The sequence below is a fragment of the Penicillium solitum genome (assembly GCF_028829755.1).
Source record: "Penicillium solitum strain IBT 25940 chromosome Unknown utg000004l_segment0_segment0, whole genome shotgun sequence".
Taxonomy (NCBI): Eukaryota; Fungi; Ascomycota; class Eurotiomycetes; order Eurotiales; family Aspergillaceae; genus Penicillium; species Penicillium solitum.
The window spans coordinates 3,542,931-3,558,636 of record NW_027072124.1 but is presented as its reverse complement, the minus strand read 5'-3'; the positions used below and the strand labels follow the sequence as shown (position 1 = coordinate 3,558,636).

The 15,706-nt window shown below is 48.9% G+C and overlaps 8 protein-coding genes across 8 annotated transcripts; 4 read left to right on the top strand and 4 right to left on the bottom strand.

Annotated features, from left to right (window-relative positions):
• Positions 1–958: 958 nt before the first annotated feature.
• Positions 959–1,288, bottom strand: N7455_007364 (uncharacterized protein; the record flags this gene model as incomplete). Its single annotated transcript, XM_040956023.2, has 1 exon — positions 959–1,288. The coding sequence occupies one exon, from the start codon at positions 1,286–1,288 to the stop codon at positions 959–961; it is 330 nt and encodes a 109-aa protein (XP_040813601.2).
• Positions 1,289–2,898: 1,610 nt separating this feature from the next.
• N7455_007363 (uncharacterized protein) lies at positions 2,899–3,678 on the top strand (the record flags this gene model as incomplete). The annotated part of the gene is made up of 3 exons (XM_065605608.1): positions 2,899–3,327; positions 3,396–3,487; positions 3,525–3,678. 3 exons carry the CDS (start codon positions 2,899–2,901, stop codon positions 3,676–3,678), a joined length of 675 nt encoding a protein of 224 aa, XP_065461462.1.
• Positions 3,679–4,873: 1,195 nt separating this feature from the next.
• On the bottom strand, positions 4,874–6,038 carry N7455_007362 (putative transcription initiation factor TFIID subunit 13; the record flags this gene model as incomplete). The annotated part of the gene is made up of 2 exons (XM_040956072.2): positions 4,874–5,370; positions 5,441–6,038. The coding sequence occupies 2 exons, from the start codon at positions 6,036–6,038 to the stop codon at positions 4,874–4,876; spliced, it is 1,095 nt and encodes a 364-aa protein (XP_040813464.2).
• Positions 6,039–6,164: 126 nt separating this feature from the next.
• On the top strand, positions 6,165–6,646 carry N7455_007361 (protein kish; the record flags this gene model as incomplete). The annotated part of the gene is made up of 4 exons (XM_065605607.1): positions 6,165–6,167; positions 6,298–6,407; positions 6,482–6,563; positions 6,623–6,646. The coding sequence occupies 4 exons, from the start codon at positions 6,165–6,167 to the stop codon at positions 6,644–6,646; spliced, it is 219 nt and encodes a 72-aa protein (XP_065461461.1).
• A 368-nt stretch (positions 6,647–7,014) lies between these two features.
• On the bottom strand, positions 7,015–9,417 carry N7455_007360 (pentatricopeptide repeat protein; the record flags this gene model as incomplete). Its single annotated transcript, XM_040956035.2, has 1 exon — positions 7,015–9,417. One exon carries the CDS (start codon positions 9,415–9,417, stop codon positions 7,015–7,017), a length of 2,403 nt encoding a protein of 800 aa, XP_040813547.2.
• A 301-nt stretch (positions 9,418–9,718) lies between these two features.
• On the top strand, positions 9,719–10,321 carry N7455_007359 (CCDC12/cwf18 family protein; the record flags this gene model as incomplete). The annotated part of the gene is made up of 1 exon (XM_040956042.2): positions 9,719–10,321. One exon carries the CDS (start codon positions 9,719–9,721, stop codon positions 10,319–10,321), a length of 603 nt encoding a protein of 200 aa, XP_040813465.1.
• A 338-nt stretch (positions 10,322–10,659) lies between these two features.
• N7455_007358 (zinc finger CCHC-type containing 10) lies at positions 10,660–11,849 on the bottom strand. The gene is made up of 3 exons (XM_065605606.1): positions 11,637–11,849; positions 11,449–11,584; positions 10,660–11,377 (listed from the first exon to the last, which is right to left on the bottom strand). Exons 1-3 carry the CDS (start codon positions 11,725–11,727, stop codon positions 10,735–10,737), a joined length of 870 nt encoding a protein of 289 aa, XP_065461460.1. The 5' UTR covers positions 11,728–11,849; the 3' UTR covers positions 10,660–10,734.
• Positions 11,850–12,459: 610 nt separating this feature from the next.
• N7455_007357 (putative R3H domain protein) lies at positions 12,460–15,093 on the top strand (the record flags this gene model as incomplete). Its single annotated transcript, XM_040956054.2, has 2 exons — positions 12,460–12,550; positions 12,607–15,093. Exons 1-2 carry the CDS (start codon positions 12,500–12,502, stop codon positions 15,091–15,093), a joined length of 2,538 nt encoding a protein of 845 aa, XP_040813517.2. The 5' UTR covers positions 12,460–12,499.
• Positions 15,094–15,706: the final 613 nt, after the last annotated feature.

The window sequence follows — 15,706 nt, the reverse complement described above, 5'->3', positions numbered from 1 at the left end:
CGAAGGAACAATGCAAAGCATCCCCACCATACCATTCCTATTCCTGTGTACCATGCGTGAATCGCCGTATCTGCACCATTTATGTGACGTTCTTGACATTCGGGCCTGGTGCATAAGTGTGTTATCTGAAGAATTCGCTCACATGCAATTTTAAGACCAAATCAACACCCTCCACATTATAGGCCCTCAAAAAACACTATATGGATGTCACACAAGTTATATTCACGTATTCACGTATACGAATCTTATTGGCTGAAGATACCTCCGTACGTTGTCATAATTTTAACTCAGTCTTAACGACCTTGCAGGCTCTGTACAACCCCAGCCCCGCTGGACGAACACACGACTTTTATACCCTTGCTGGTTAAATGTCAGAAAATGGAGGCAAAGAGCCCCCTCAGTATATCGAGCTATTTGCTGGAGAGGGAAGGGATTAATCCCGAAGAGGCTCTATCTTCCCGGGGCTGCATCTCGAAATTTGAATGTCTAATCAGTGGAATTGTTCGATAGTGATGGAGAATAAATATTTCTCCTCTTTCCTCACCTCTCTCATATCTTAAAAGACTTTTATGAAATACGTATTGCCCATCGTGTGAAGGGACGACTGGTGTCTACTGATGATATTTTGCGTCGATTGAGCAAGGTCCATACTGCAGATGGGTTGTGTAATTTGATAGGACGCGCGGATAGAAACGAGCTGATGCACATGACGCCGTGGTATATCAATGGGCTGTAGGTGGCATGGCCGAAGAAGGCTGTGCATCCAATAAAGAGCGAAGGAACTTGGAAACTTCCACCCTTTTCGCAACTCGAGATTCTAAGCCAAAGGTGGAATTCCATGAATCGAGTTCCTCTATCAAAGATTCGGCCTCTGCAGCCTCCACAGCATTAGAAAACCGGTCCCGATTCACCTTGAGATCACCAATGCTCCCTTGCTGATCAAGAACTCAACGCATTCCTAGTTGCCAAAATCCGTCGCTGCCGCAAGTGGACTGCCAAACTCTCCACGATTCAGCGGAAGATTGATCTCAGCACCAAGGTCCACTAGATACTTGACAATATCTAGACTCTCCCATGATGAGGCGGCAGCAGCAACAAGCGCATTCCCATATTTCCCACCCTCTAGTGTAAGGTTCACGTCAGCACCACAGTCCACTAGATACTCGAAAAGTCTTAGATTTGCCCATGAGGAAGCGGCAGCAACAGCAAGTGCACTCCCATATTCCCCACAGCGAAGTAGAAGATTAATATCAGCACCAAAGTCTATTAGACAGTTGATTGCAGGCATGTCATTGAATGAAACAGCCGTGGCAAGGGCACATTTCCAAGTACTCGAGATTCTCTGTAGTGCCGTTTCGTGAAGTAGAGGCGGTAGCAGCAGCAAGTGCACCCCCGTACATTCCACACTCCAGTAGAAGATTGATATCAGCGCTAGAGCCCACTATATATTTGATAATATGTAAGCTAGGGAGTTTGGCTGGGCGTAGAAAGCCAATTTCTTTATTCTGCATCCCCGCACCTTCGGCAGATGCGAGGCGTCATATCCGTGATATACTCCAGTATCTAGTCAAGCCAAATAGATCCTACTAGGCATAAAAGGCCGGGTTCTTTATTCTGCATCCCCGCATATTCGGCAGTTGCGAGTCCTCATATCCGGACTGAGGCTAAATGGAATTATTTGATTGGATGTACTTAGTATTTCCCTGCCTAGGTAATCCTTAGCTCTCAGGCCGATAAACAAGTCAGATTGGGGCATGGGCAGCTTACAGCTAGCCCTAGGCCGTCCATTTTTATTTCAAAGTAAACCATCTCAAAATATCTTTGGCACTCAAACAACCTCCTCTCGTGTTATACCGTCATGGATCATAAGTTAGAAGTCGGTCATGAGGAAGACATAACTCCCTCGACCGATTGTATTGAAAGGAATGCCGCCTTTGACAAAGAGCTTGTGCATCATGACCCACATGGATTTCCTGTTATTCCACAACCTTCATCCCATAGAGATGATCCATTGGTACCTGAAAGCTATTCCTTTTTGCTTTACACCAGCGCTAATGTTCGATAGAATTGGAGTCCCACCCTCAAATTGAGTGTCTGCCTTCAGATCAGTTGGCTCGCTCTACTAGAGCCACTGGGATCGGCTGCTGTGAATCCAACTTTTCTTCTAATGGGAGAAACGTTCGGGTTAACTGTCAAGGAAGTTAGCTATGGTGAGAATTATGGCATTGAATTACTTTATAGCCTTCCTTCTTCGAGTGGGCATATAAATACTAATTCTGGGTGATTGATAGAGCTAACAGTCTAGCTTGTCTCTGCGGGCTTCGGGCCCTTGGTTGTCGTTCCTTTTGCAAATGCATACGGTCGTCGACCTGTGTACTTGATAGGCAATCTTGTTGCTGGAATCACAAGTGTTGCCGCAGGCTATTGCAATACATGGTCAAGTGTAATGATCACCCGCGCGTTCAATGGCTTTGGTTCGGGTGCTGTGATATCAATGGGCGCAGCAACAATCTGTGATCTGTACTTCGTCCATCAACGGGGCGTTTACATCGGAATATATACCCTTGCACTGACGAGTGGTGCACACGTACGCATATTCACTCATCGTCTTCTATCTATATACACCTCCTAATCTATGTATTATCTAGGTTGCTCCACTTCTGGGAGGCTTCATCGGATAATCGCTTGGGTGGCGACCATGTTTCTACATTTTAGGCTATATACAGCTAGGGACATTCGTGTTAACCCTATTTGGCCTACCTGAAACCCTTTACACCGCAAAGCCTTCATCTGACTCAACTCTACCTGGAGCAATCCTACATGCAAAATATTATGTTTATGCGGAGTAAAGTTCCAGGAGACCGGCCAAAGATGCAAGATTTCACACGCCCTTTTAAGATGCTGAGGTTTGTGGCTATTCTAATCCCAGCTACCTTGTATATGGCCTGCTTTGGCTACGGTACTGTTCTTTTCGCTCTTACAGGAGCCAGCCTTTTCACTAAGCTCTACGGGTTTACTACCGCTCAAACAGGACTCATTCTGAGCATACCCCTGTTGATTGGAGGAGGAATTGGCGAGCTCAGCGCAGGATGGGTAACGGATTGGCTTTCAAATCGCTATGCGCAGAGGCATAACGGCGAGCGTCTCCCTGAAGCCAGATTAACTGCTATCTGGGGCGTATTGTTAATTCCGATCGGCCTTATCATTGAAGGTGTTTGCCTTTCGCATGCGGACACCGTTAGTTGGGTTGGCAGTGCGTTTGGGATGGGCATAGCAAACATGGGCCTGCAAATATCGACGACAACCATATATGCTTATGCGACTGATGTGAGTGATGTATTTTCACCAAAGAAAAAAGAATTATGCTCTGACAAGATACATGACCACAGTGTTAGACCTCAAAGCGCAGAGGTATCGACCATTCTGAATATATTCCGGCAGATATTCTCGTGTCTAATCTCGTTCTACGCGTCAGTATGCTCTCAAAGTGTTATGAATATATATACTAATGAATTTCGATCTAGGCTTCCATTTGCCGAGCGCATTGGAATCCAATTTGCTTGGTTAACTTTTGCTATGGTTGTTGTGGTGCTCCTCATTCCTGTCCTTCTACTACGGGTTTCTGGTTCAAGATGGAGAAAGCTTCCCTCCCAGTTGGCTCCAGATACGGAGACTTAGAGCCTTTATCTTGTGAATCACTGTGTTTTAAGGTTATCATTTGTGAAGATAACTCAATAGTAATTCATCTGCCATACCATCAGTTGATATATTAACTAACGACGTATGTTCGATATGTAAACATACTGTGTTATGCCCTAACCCTGGCTAAGTAGCCCACGACGGTGGCCACTTAGAGTGAAATCATTACCCTGCTCCCTCCAGTGCTGGACCGTCTGTGTTATCGCTGTTTAAATATGGCGGGGTTCAGGTGAAAACTGAGAAATGTCCCGGTTTTTATCAACAAGCTTAGCTAAGCTTAGCCAAGCTGACAAAATTTGTCAGTGCCGAGAACGCCAATGTGACAGCGTATAGCTTGTCTCCAGGGATTGTCCTGACGGGCATGACGTTGGATTCTTTCAAATAATTGCCAAGGATGCTGGTACGTTCACAAGATGTCACACTTCCTTGGGGAGTGTAATTACTAATGTTGTGCCACTCATATAGTGGAATTGACAGGCGCTACGATAGTATACCTAGGTGCGAAGGGTCTGAAGTATCTCAATGGCCGTCACCTATCTGCCAGCTGGGATGTACAAGAGTTGGAAACTCTCCAGTCTGAGACTTCTGAGTCGGACGTTTTGATGGTCGGACAATTCGCTTGAAGATCGCTCACACCATATCGCGTGCATGGTCCTTCGTTTTCTTCCTCTCTTCCCCATCTCTCGGTGAATCGTACTTTTCTCCTAGAAAGACTATGATATTCCTATAGATACAAATTATATAAATAAGATAACAATACACATAGCAAAGGGCGTTCGATACCAGAGGGAATCTCAGGTAGATCTATTAGCATATCATTAATTTCATGGCAGTAACCAGATCAAATCCCAGGGTCTGCCGTATTAGCCCAGGACCACAAATCATCAGTGCGTAAATATACGAAGCAAAAGCAAAAATATACAGTGAGCATTCGCTGACGGTCAAGTTTGCAAGTGGTGGTATTGGTACGTTTCTTGAAGTAAATCAAGTGAGTATTGCAATTCAAGTCTCCATTCTCATTGCATTGTCTGGCTATTCCATGGTAGTTAAAAAGTAATTGTACATTGATTGTTGGAAAAGAAACACAGTTTGGGTATTAAGTCATGTTCGTCGTGACCCACCCACAAGACGCCTAGGCAGGTGTAGGTGGGGCTATTAAGGGTGCTGTGCATATTCAGCCAATCGTCTTGCGTTTCTTCGAAACCGACTCCTCAGTAGCATCAGATCCACGGCGAGTCGAAGCACCTCTCTTGCCCTTGCCCTTGCTCTTCTTGGTAACAGTAGCAGCAGCAGCAGCTTCAGCGGCCACAGGATCCTCACCAGCAGCAGCAGCCGCCGCCGCAGCGGCAGCACCCTTCTTTCCAGCCTCCTTGGCAACCTGATCATCATTCTGGTCGAATGCCTTGCGGGCTTCCTTCAATTCACGTTCCATGCGCAACAGCTCCTGGACACGACCGAGCTTGTTCGGGTCGCGACGCAGTGCGAAGCGGAAGTCCTCGACTTTGATCTTCTGACGGCGGGCGTGGTGTGCAACTTGTGCAGCGCCATGGCTGAGTTCAAGCACGAAGTCGGTGACAATCTCGTCCAGCACGCGGACGGTCTCGGGAAGTGGTTCGTTTGGGAAGCTGGGGTGCGGGCTGGGGTCGCCGTAGGCGAGAAGGAGCAGACGAACTGTGAAGATGGTTAGTATTAAGCTTAATTGGTGGCTTCCATTGATGGATGCGTGTGGGCAGGAACTTACGCTCATTCTGGAAGTTCATTTGGCCCTTGTGTCGGGCCATACGTGCACGTGGTTCGGCCATGGCGCCTTTCTTGCCCTTTTCGGTGGAGGTGGGTGTCGTGTCAGGTGGGTTGGGAGTCCACTGAGGTTCGTATCCGGTGCGGATTAACGCTGTGTCTTGCTCATTGAAATACCAATTTGGCGAGAGCTTGGAGACAAGATTTTTGGAGCTAGGCTGGCGCGACGGATTGCGACTCGGGCTGGATGAGGGAGACTCTGAAGTTGATGAGGAGGTTTCCGGGGTTTGCAAGTGATGGGTGGAAGTTGACGAAACAGAGTTTGAAGTTGGAGTTACTGTGTTCGGAGTCTGGAAACACGCGTTTAGAGTCGAAGATGTGTTCGGAGTTTGCAGGTGACGGTCTGGAGTGGGTGAGACGGTGTCTGGAGTCTGGAAGCGAGCGTTTGGAGCTGAGTTTGATGTATCTGGGGTATGCAATCCAGTGTATGTATCTGGCAAGATGCGTTGCGGAGTTGGCGTAGAAGGTAGCGGAGATGGGCTCTGGCTCGGCAGCGAAAACGATACCCGCTTGGGCGCTTGGTCCGTGCGTTTGGCGGACATGACGGGCAGAATATGCTAGGCTGGGGTTGGTTAGCAACCTTGGCACATGCAAGCTATCTGGCAACTTACTGTCGCAATTCTGTTTCTTTGCCCAAGTGACGGGCGAAGATTTCACAGCTGCACAAAATGGTGAGTTCATGCACATGACAGGATTAATGGGAGTGACTGCTCTGTGGTGGGGAGAACATGCGACTCTGTGTTTGCGTCGGAACCACAATGACGGTATGGTCACAATGTGCTAACTGTCACACTCACCTAGTCTGCTCTTTTCAACTTTCAGTCGTTGCTTCTCGTGATTCTCCTGATAATCTGCACGAGCAGCTATGCGCACTCGATAATGCCGGGGATCATGGACCGGAACCAGAATGGGTAGGTTCTCACTTGAGGATTCAGATCCGGGGGTGGAGAAAGATGGCGGGGAGACTGACGGTTGTTTGATGTAGAATCTTTGGGATCTTCTGGAAGTGTGCTCGAGTCGGAGAGCGACTTAGCCCGTATGTCAGCATATGCTGTGTCGTGATGGCAGTAAGTTGCCTCTTCCACGAGTCCAGATGTATGAAGAGAGATACTGATATTGCTTGCAGGTCTCGATCTTCTTCGGCGGTTAACCTTGCTTAAATCTCAATGGATGATTGAAGGAGAGTTTCCATGCGGTATCAATGGGGATCAATGGGGTCAATAAGGATCAATAGGGGTCAATAGGTTGTGCGGTAGTCTTCGACTTCGTGACAATCAAACCCCAAGTAACCTTGGAGTGAGGATTATGATATTACTATTTCCACTGCATGTGACATTCTCCAGATGCAACGGGACATTCAAACGAACAAATTCATGATGATGCAATGTATAGTACATGATATTCAAATTTACAAAAAAAAAGTTCAAAGCCACTTCTAGAACACCTATGCATCCAAAATGCTCCCAGGTTGCTTTGCCCACAAAAAGGCAACAATAAAAGACAAAAGGGTATCCTATCTTACATCTTAGGCTTCAACTTTGACTCCAACTTCTCCAAGCCATTGTCAATGAGCTCGTCGTGCTCCATCTGATCACTCTGCACATCAGATGTGGGCTCGAGAGTGAGAAGCTTATGGGTTCCTTCCGAGTCAAGGCCCTCATCCATCTCCTCGATCGCCACCCAGAGGCGTTCTGGGTCACGAAGATAACGTAGACTCTTCATCGTGTAATGGTCAATGGTAAAACCTTCTTTTTCCATCTTCGTGATTGCACTGGCAGTCTCGGGGATGTCTTGTGCATTCGCGAATCCGTTGATGATGGTGTTCCAAGTCACCTGGTTGTACTCCACGTCGTGCTTGGCCATCATGTCCTTGACTTTCTCGGCTGCATTGGGCTGGCGACTGTAATTAAAGGCACTGAGAAGGATGGTCCAAGTGCGAGGCGTGGGCATAATGTGCTTGAGAGGCTTGCCAGTGGTAGTCTCTTTCGGCATGGCAGATGCGTCAAGCATGTCTTCGACAAGACGTATGCTTGACCGTAGTCCACGGCTGCTCTTGCGGAAGGCAATAAGGAATTCATTATAGACGTGGTCAGTTTCGACCAGAGGAGCGATGGATGGGTGACCCTGCTGCACGAGCTCGCGGAATCTGTCATACATATGATGTACTTGTGATATCCGATTCCTGCAACGGAAGAATGTTGCGATCATGAGGAACAAGGATACGGGAGAAGGTGGAGTTTTGACTTCAAGTCCTTGAGTTGGCGGCGGTGTATATTGGGGAGGGAGTAGAAGGAGTTCTTTGAGCGGTGTGATGTCGTGGATTTTGTTGTACATGTCGAGCATAGAGTAAAATACTCCGGAGGGATCGCTCTCGGGGTCAATATGCTTGGCGGTAAAAGTGAAATGGGCGTGGAAGATTTTGCTGAAAATGTATGGGTTGTTTCGTAGTTCCTCTTGCATCTCGACTTCCCGCACCAACTCGTCCACACGGCCCCTGTCGCCTCGAGATACTGCATCAGTGAGGAGAGTCAAGTATGTATAAGAATCAAATTCATGGTGGTGATTCTTCATGAACTGAAGCATGTCCGACCCCAATTGAGGATCACCAGTTTTGTAAGCATTTGCAAGCACGAGATTCATCATGTCTCGGTCTGGCTGGACACCCATTTTGAGGAGCCGCGGGAGGATCCGGAAATTGCGTCCTCCGGCGTTATCCTCAACAGTGTCCAGGGTCAGGAGCTTGCAACAGTGTCGCAAGACTCCTTCAGAGTCCATGGAAAATTCAGGATCATTGATTTTGGGAATGAATTCGAGGGCTCTAAGGGCATATTCCACATCCTTCAGCTCTGTGAATCGGTACATGTAGCAAAGTGCTGTTTGCGCTTGCATCGTGACGCCTCGCTCGTTCATTAAACGGAAACTCTCGTAGACACCCAAGAAGCCTGCTCGGCGAATATAGAACCGTATACCCCTTTGTGGCGGGGAGATAATTGGCCAGTCCTTCGGATCAAGGGAAGTTTCAACAACCGATTCGAATGTGTGAGCACCCTTCGTCCAATCCCGGAGCTCTTCGTAATGGAATCTTTCCAAGTAGACCAAGCAATCGACAACCATAGTAAAGTCCGGTTTATCTCGAGGCTCGGTTGTGACGAGTAAAAATTCCAAGGCCATTGCCGGGTTATTTTGCAGCAGCCATATGGCCAGGCGTTGCCAGGCCCTGGCCCTGTTAGGGCGGTTCATTACCAGCCATGCCTCTCGAAACTTGCCTTGGCAGTCATCAAGAAGCAAGGCCAGCAGTTGCTCGCCATCTTCTCCCAGCTTTGGCAATGCAGATTTGTTCAAGACCTCATGGCCATGTGTCTTAGCCGTGTGAACTGCTCCATATGCCTGCTTCCACTGACGGAGTCCCAGCTCACGCGTATAAAGCGAATTCATTCGCATTGCAAGCGCCAGATATAACCCTCGATCGGTCAAGTGTCTACCATTGTGTAAGATTTCGCGGTTGACTCTCTCAGCCGCCATGGCCACAAGCTTGGGATCAGCTTGTCGCACATAGGCAACCTTCTTCATTTTATCATTCGTTATAATCGGTGTCTGCGATGACCTTCGTGGCTGGGTGGAAGATTTTGATCGTCCATGGCCCATGCCATGCCGATTTGTTGCGACCTGATCTGATTGTTCACTTGTCGGCGGATATGAACTGTCGGTAGAATCGCGGTTGTGTTGATATGATATGGGGCCAGGGGGATCATGCGTCATGCCAGGTTCTAGGATCGCTAGAGCATTATATGTGGAGAGGCGCGCTTTATGACTGGCATTCGCCGTCCCCGACTCCCGATACCATCGGCCTGGGTTCCGACATTGTGGTGAGAGCAACCCGTTGAGACGGGACCGAACGAGTTGGTGCGGACACGATGACATTCAGGAGCTTGTGTCCACAAACATTTGGGTAAGAAAGACCAAGACGAAGAAAATAGGTCAAGTATGGCGCGTGGAGAAAGTAGTCAAAGTCCAATGACAGAAAGTTGAATTCCACCATTCCGCCCGATTTTGCCGTGGCTAGTGTGTGGCGCACCACATCTACTTTTATCGCTCTATCACCTTCAACTTGCAAGCCGCGGAGGAGCTTGGGACTTTCTTCCGGTAACTCCAGTCACTTCATTTACTAGTACTCAAGCCAATATACTCTCTTCGTCATCAGGCCGACCATCATTCACAAAAAATGTCGTCAACCCATGCCAATCTTGATGCGGCATCCACCGACCGCAAAGCCCGCCTCGCCAAGCTCGCAGCTCTGAAGCGGAAGCAACCCGAGCCAGAGGCAAACGAGCCCAGCGCAGAAGACCAGGAGCTGCCTGATGCCGATGCCACGCCAGATGTGACCTCAAAGTACCTGTCCGGCCGCAACTACGACGCCGAGACCCGCGGGCCTAAACTGGGCTTCGAGCAAGGCCCGCAAGAGGGCCAAGTGACGGTGGAAGCACAGGCGGCTGAGATTGCAAGAGCCATAGAGGAACAAACCAAGAAGGACGCAGGTGCCGACGAGCCCGTTGATCTACTCAAACTACAACCTAAGAAACCCAACTGGGACCTGAAGCGCGATCTGGACGAAAAGCTCAAGACTCTCGATGTACGAACGGACAATGCAATTGCCCGCCTCTTACGACAGCGGGTAGAGGAGGCGCAGCGTGCTGCAAAGGCACGTGGGGCTAAGTCCGACGGAGACGAGGAGGGAGAGGAAATGGGCATGGAGGGTCAGACGCTCGTTGAGGGCATCCATATGCGCGAACGAGAGGAAGAGAAGAGCGACGAAGAAACGATTTGAACGTGATACCCTTTGTTGCAGGAATGCGAGCGTTGTCTAGGCCTTCTGCCTCCACCTGTAATTGTCTATATTCTGTCCATTTACCTTATTCCTTTTTTTGTTGTCTTGGTTGAGGCGTCCAATTGATGCCATGGGCATATTGCGCACAAAAATGAGGCGTTGGGAGGTTTACAACTCAAGATTCTCAATGAACATGTCTATCTTAAGTGTTGTTTAGAATTCATTATTGGATTTAGAGGGGTTTTTTTTTGGTTCCGCTGTCAAGTGACAGATATTTTCAAACTCCGCAACGGGGATGTTAATGATACACTTGGTCATATACTGATGGAACATGAATTGGGGCCGTGTCCCCCATGAAGATTTTGCGCCGTAAAAAAACTCCGATGTTGCAGAGCACTTTTTTTCAATTCAATTTACCGTCCGTTATTCATGGCTTGGGTCAAAGCAAGGCGCTTACTGAAAGGACTCAAGCTTCGTTCCCGTGGAGGTTGGTTCTTCTGAGTTATGGGTTCAGGCCTAGACCGTCCAGGTTGAGACTGGCGTGGTGGGCTTGCTCGATCACGGTATGAACGGTCCCGGGGAACATCCTCAGTCGTAGCACGTGATTCTTTCACGCGATCCTTATCCGCACTCTTGCTTCGGCGATCTCTCCGCTCGCTATGTCTTCCTGATCCACGGTGACGGCCTCGTTCTTCAGGGCTAGATTCTCGTCTCCGTCGCCGGGTGTTTCGGTCATCGGTTCGCTCCCTGGAGGGTGAGCGGTTCTTTGGTCCCGAGTGGACTGATCCCGAAGAACCCTCTGTAGAATCACTGTAACGTCTCTTTCGGGACTTTGCAGGTGGTGCTGATGAATCATCTCGACGGCTCCTGTCGGCTGTGCCGTGTTTGTTACGGCGGGGAGATGAGGAATATGATCGATTCGTGGATATCGTTTCCACTGAGAGGGACCTAGCCCGCTTCGGAGACTGAGCGTTGCGATCTGTCATATCGTCAAGGTCTCTCTTCCGGCCACGCTCTTCTTCCCGGGTAGCAAGTAGTTCATCTGCTACGCCCTCTCTTTATTCAAGTTAGCGAATATTCTTCAAAAAGGATATGTGCAGAAATGAGAGGTATCCATGCGAACTTACTTCCGTAGCAGCTCATTTGGATTCTCACTTGAAAGCTTGGGCATCAATTCAGGGTTCAGTAGCTGCTGAGTCCTTGACGGTCGTGGGATGTATGGGCGCTCTTGTGCGGATGCCTTGCAATCAAAACTGTAGTGCCGTGAATCAGAGTTAGTCAAACGTCTGACGTGAAAGTGAAAGAGGGTACATATCTCGTCCAAGGCATTTTTGGCACAGTGTGGTCGCAGTGGCCCTGTTGGAGTTGGAGCCTCCGAGCTTCGGGGCGTTTCGATATCGGTTCATTGGAGCTCGTGATGTTGTGGGTTCATGTAAAATCCTGGATTGGCGGGTACTTTGAGACTAGAATAGGGGTATCGGCACACCCACGATGAGAAACAAAGGCAATATCCGACGTAAAGCTGATCGGCGCAAGTTAGCGGCTGTTAACCTTTGAAGTCCAAGGGAAATTGTAGGCGCGCGCCAAGGGCGGTCGGGCGCGGCATAATGCCCACGAATCTTCAGGCAATCAAGAAATCAGAATTCGGATTCCCAACGCTCCTTCTTGATCTCGGAGTTCATTGTCAACGTTCACGTCATCCATCTCGGACGGATGATCTAGAGTTGATCGGCTCTTCAAATAACTACCGGATCTGGAATCCCCTCAAAACTCAGTACGAGATCTTCATCTCCCTGACTATGAGCCAGCTTTGATATCATGTAAGGCCCCGTTCCCCGATCTGTCTAAATTTCCTGCTTCATTGAAGTGGATATTTCTCCTCATCGACCCTGTGGATCTCCTTATTTTATACCTTGCATGGTGCTAATGCGCATTTTCCATAGCTTTCTCCATGGCGATTGCCCTACCCCAGAGATATGTCTTTCGTTTTGGGCTTGTGTGAAACGAAATTACGCAGCGACATTACTTCCAACGAAACAAGTTTCGACTTTCTTCACATTTGTGAATCCGAAGCGTGCTGAGTGCAGCCGCTGCTTGACTTGATCTCGGATTTTCTTTTTCTTTTCTTTTTTGTGAAATTTAACCAGTCTCAGTGACCATCCCGCGCGGGGTGTTATCATGGCATCAAAAAGTCCCCCAGGTGGAGACGGCCCTCTCTCCTTTGCAAAGGTAAGCCAAGGGTGGTTTGCTCCACTACCTCGTGGCCCATCGCTAATTCTGACAAGATTGCTGCTATGCCCGCGCCCCTCAACCCACATTCTTCCTCGGTATCTGATGAAAACGAAATATGCCAGCCAGCAGAACAATCACCTCGATCAGAAGCAAATGGCTCTGGTGAAGCTTTGCCCAGCCAGCATAATCTCGATAAAACGCCAGAGGCTAGTTCCATTGATCTAGCTGTTGATGATCTAGGGAAAGGTGTGCAGGATATTAGCCTCACCTTGAAGAAACACAGTGATGGCTCAGGCTCTTTCATTGGTGGCCAAAACAATGGCTTGCTGAAGCGGGAGAACTCATTTGAAGATGATCGCACTCACCTTTCTACTTCATCCACCAAAATGACCAACTTCGATTCCAAGAGTCTTGCCTCGGTGACGACATTTGCAATGGATGAAAAAGACTCTGTACGTCCCGATGACAGTGCTAGTGTCCAAGCCATTGATGAAGAGGAGTCACTTTCTGGGCTTGCTTCTGGGGCTCCGAACTCAGTGGCAGGTTCCGAAGCCGGCAGTCGCGCGTTTCGGGATCAGTACCGAGATGGCATTCCTACACGCCCCCGCGGGATTTTGCCCGTGCCTCCTCTCTTTAACGGCACCCAGCCGGTAAATGGTGCAATTCCTCCAGATTCGGTCGCGAATAATTTTGTGATTCCAGCCAACTCCGATGGCATTGAAGATGGTCAGATCTTACACGGGTTTCCCTTGGAGCCGGATGAAAAACTCCTAGAGGCAATGAAATCACCGAAAGATCGGCTCCTGATCCTGCAACTGGAGGAAAAGATTCGGTACTTTATCAAGGACTGCAGTGAGCAATCCCTGGAGTTGCCCCCTTCGAACGCGTTTGGGCGACTTCTTGCACACAAGCTGGGGGATTACTATCACTTGACACATTTTGTCGACAATAATGTGACATCGGTCAGGCTTCATCGCACACCATTCTGCCGGCTACCTACTCCTTTGTCTGCTGTGCATGCTGCTTGCAATAGCACTCCACCTCCCGTTGTTCCGGCAATGAAAATCATGCGCCGAAACGATGGAGGGCAATTTGAAGGAAGTGTTGGAGGTTCGTCAAACCCTTCGAAGGCCAACTCGGAAGATGGGGATAGTGGACCAGATGGGGAACGCCACGGATCTTCGTCCGGCGCCACGCCTGCTAAAGATCGAATGGCTTTGACGAGGGAGGAACGGGAGGCAAAATACCATGAAGTACGTGAACGAATCTTCCGTGATTTCCCCGACAGTGCCAAATCGGATCCGGCCAGCGGTGACTCGAATCCCATGTCACGTTCCAGCTCGGCGAACGGCCGCAAGAAGAACCAGAGGCAGCGAACCCCTCATGATGACAGCTTTGAGGTTCGCTCGCAGTTCAACGCATACTACCTTGGGAAGCAATATGGAAATGGCGCTGCTCAGTACAATGCTCCTGTAAATGACAGCGCATACCCAAACCAAGTACCTTACTTGGTGGGACCTGGCGTGTCGCCACCCTCTGGCGGATACATGCCATCTGGTCAGAATGGTGCCATGTACCCCGGGCAACTGAACATGAACATGAATGGTGTCTCCCAGTATCCAGTGGCAATGTCGCCCCAGATGGCCTCCAATAGCTCATGGCAAGGAGGAAGCATGCCGCAGCAATCGCCATATTCCGGGTATGCCTCGATGAATCAGCCGGGGATGATGAACCAGCCGTCCTCGAACGCATCCTCGCCAGCAATGAACAATTATGCTGTGCCCAATGTGACGCCGTACCAACAAACCCCCAATTGGAACTCGGCTCCTTTCCCCCCAAATTTCCAGCAGTCCCCGCACCAGCGAAATGGACCGCCTGTCCATTGGCCCAACTATCCTCAGCAGCCAATGGCTTCCAATATGCCACCCAACATGGGTTCCAACATGCCGCCTAACATGAATTCAAACATGGGCTCTAACATGGGTCCTAACATGGGTCCTAACATGAGCTCCAATGTGCCATCTAACATGGGCGCCTATCCTTATGCTCAATACCCTGGACAACATATGAATCCTGCTCTCCAAAATTCTGCTGGGTCCCACGCAGCAATGCAGGCAGGATATGCCAGGTCGCACTTCAACCCTCAGACACGCTCATTCATCCCCGGCAGTGCTCCTCCCGGGCGTCACCCGAACAAAGGCCAACACACAATGCAGTCGTATGGTAACATGCAATCTGGCGTCCAGCAACAATGGAACGGGTATCCGGAACCCGCCCCTAACCGGACCATGGACTCAGCCCCGGCCATGATTCCCAACCGAGTGCCCACCGGTCCTCGAGACTCTATCGCAAAATGGGGCACGCCAGCCCATCTTCCTCCTAAACCCCCGCCATCCGAAGTCCCCTCCGAATTTGATCTGAAAAACCGACCCGTCACGGCCTCGGCCCCCGCACCAACGTACAGCAGCAATGGAAATTCTGCTGTTAGCAATGGACCACTTGTGGTCTCGGGAGGCACAACTGTCTCCAAACCGAACTAAAGCTTTATAGCTTTGGTCGCATTTCTAGTACTATTTGTGTTGTATCTGGTTGTGATGTAACCCTTGGACCTTTGGAAGTGGGAATAAATGAACCTTTGTCCCATAGTATATGGGATAGATTCATCTGTTTACCAGCAGCTATGTTCCAAGGCTTCCATCTGCTGCAGCAGTACAATGCATGGCGATCCGGGTTCTTGTGCATGTACCACGTCGCCCTTGGCTAGTCATGAACCTGTTCAAGTTATCTCTTTTCTTGGCTACTCGTATGTCCTAGACTAAAAACACGAATACTTCAAATGAACACCTTTGTGAAGGATTCTACATGCTGTTTAGTGTGTATATTATTCAACAACCATTGGGTATCTGATACCACATAAATCTACATTGTACGAAGCTAGATTAGATGGATCACTAACATAGACATACGAGTAGACAGTAATAGAGAAATTCAAGAAATCATATTTCCAGTAGTAATAACAACACTACAGGCGACTAAGTGTGCCACCCGGGACATAACTCTCCTATTAGATATGGCCTTCTTAAAGCTATATACCAGTTTCAATTTCTTTTATTTGTTATATTTTATACTACTTGTTATCTGGGTTAACACTAG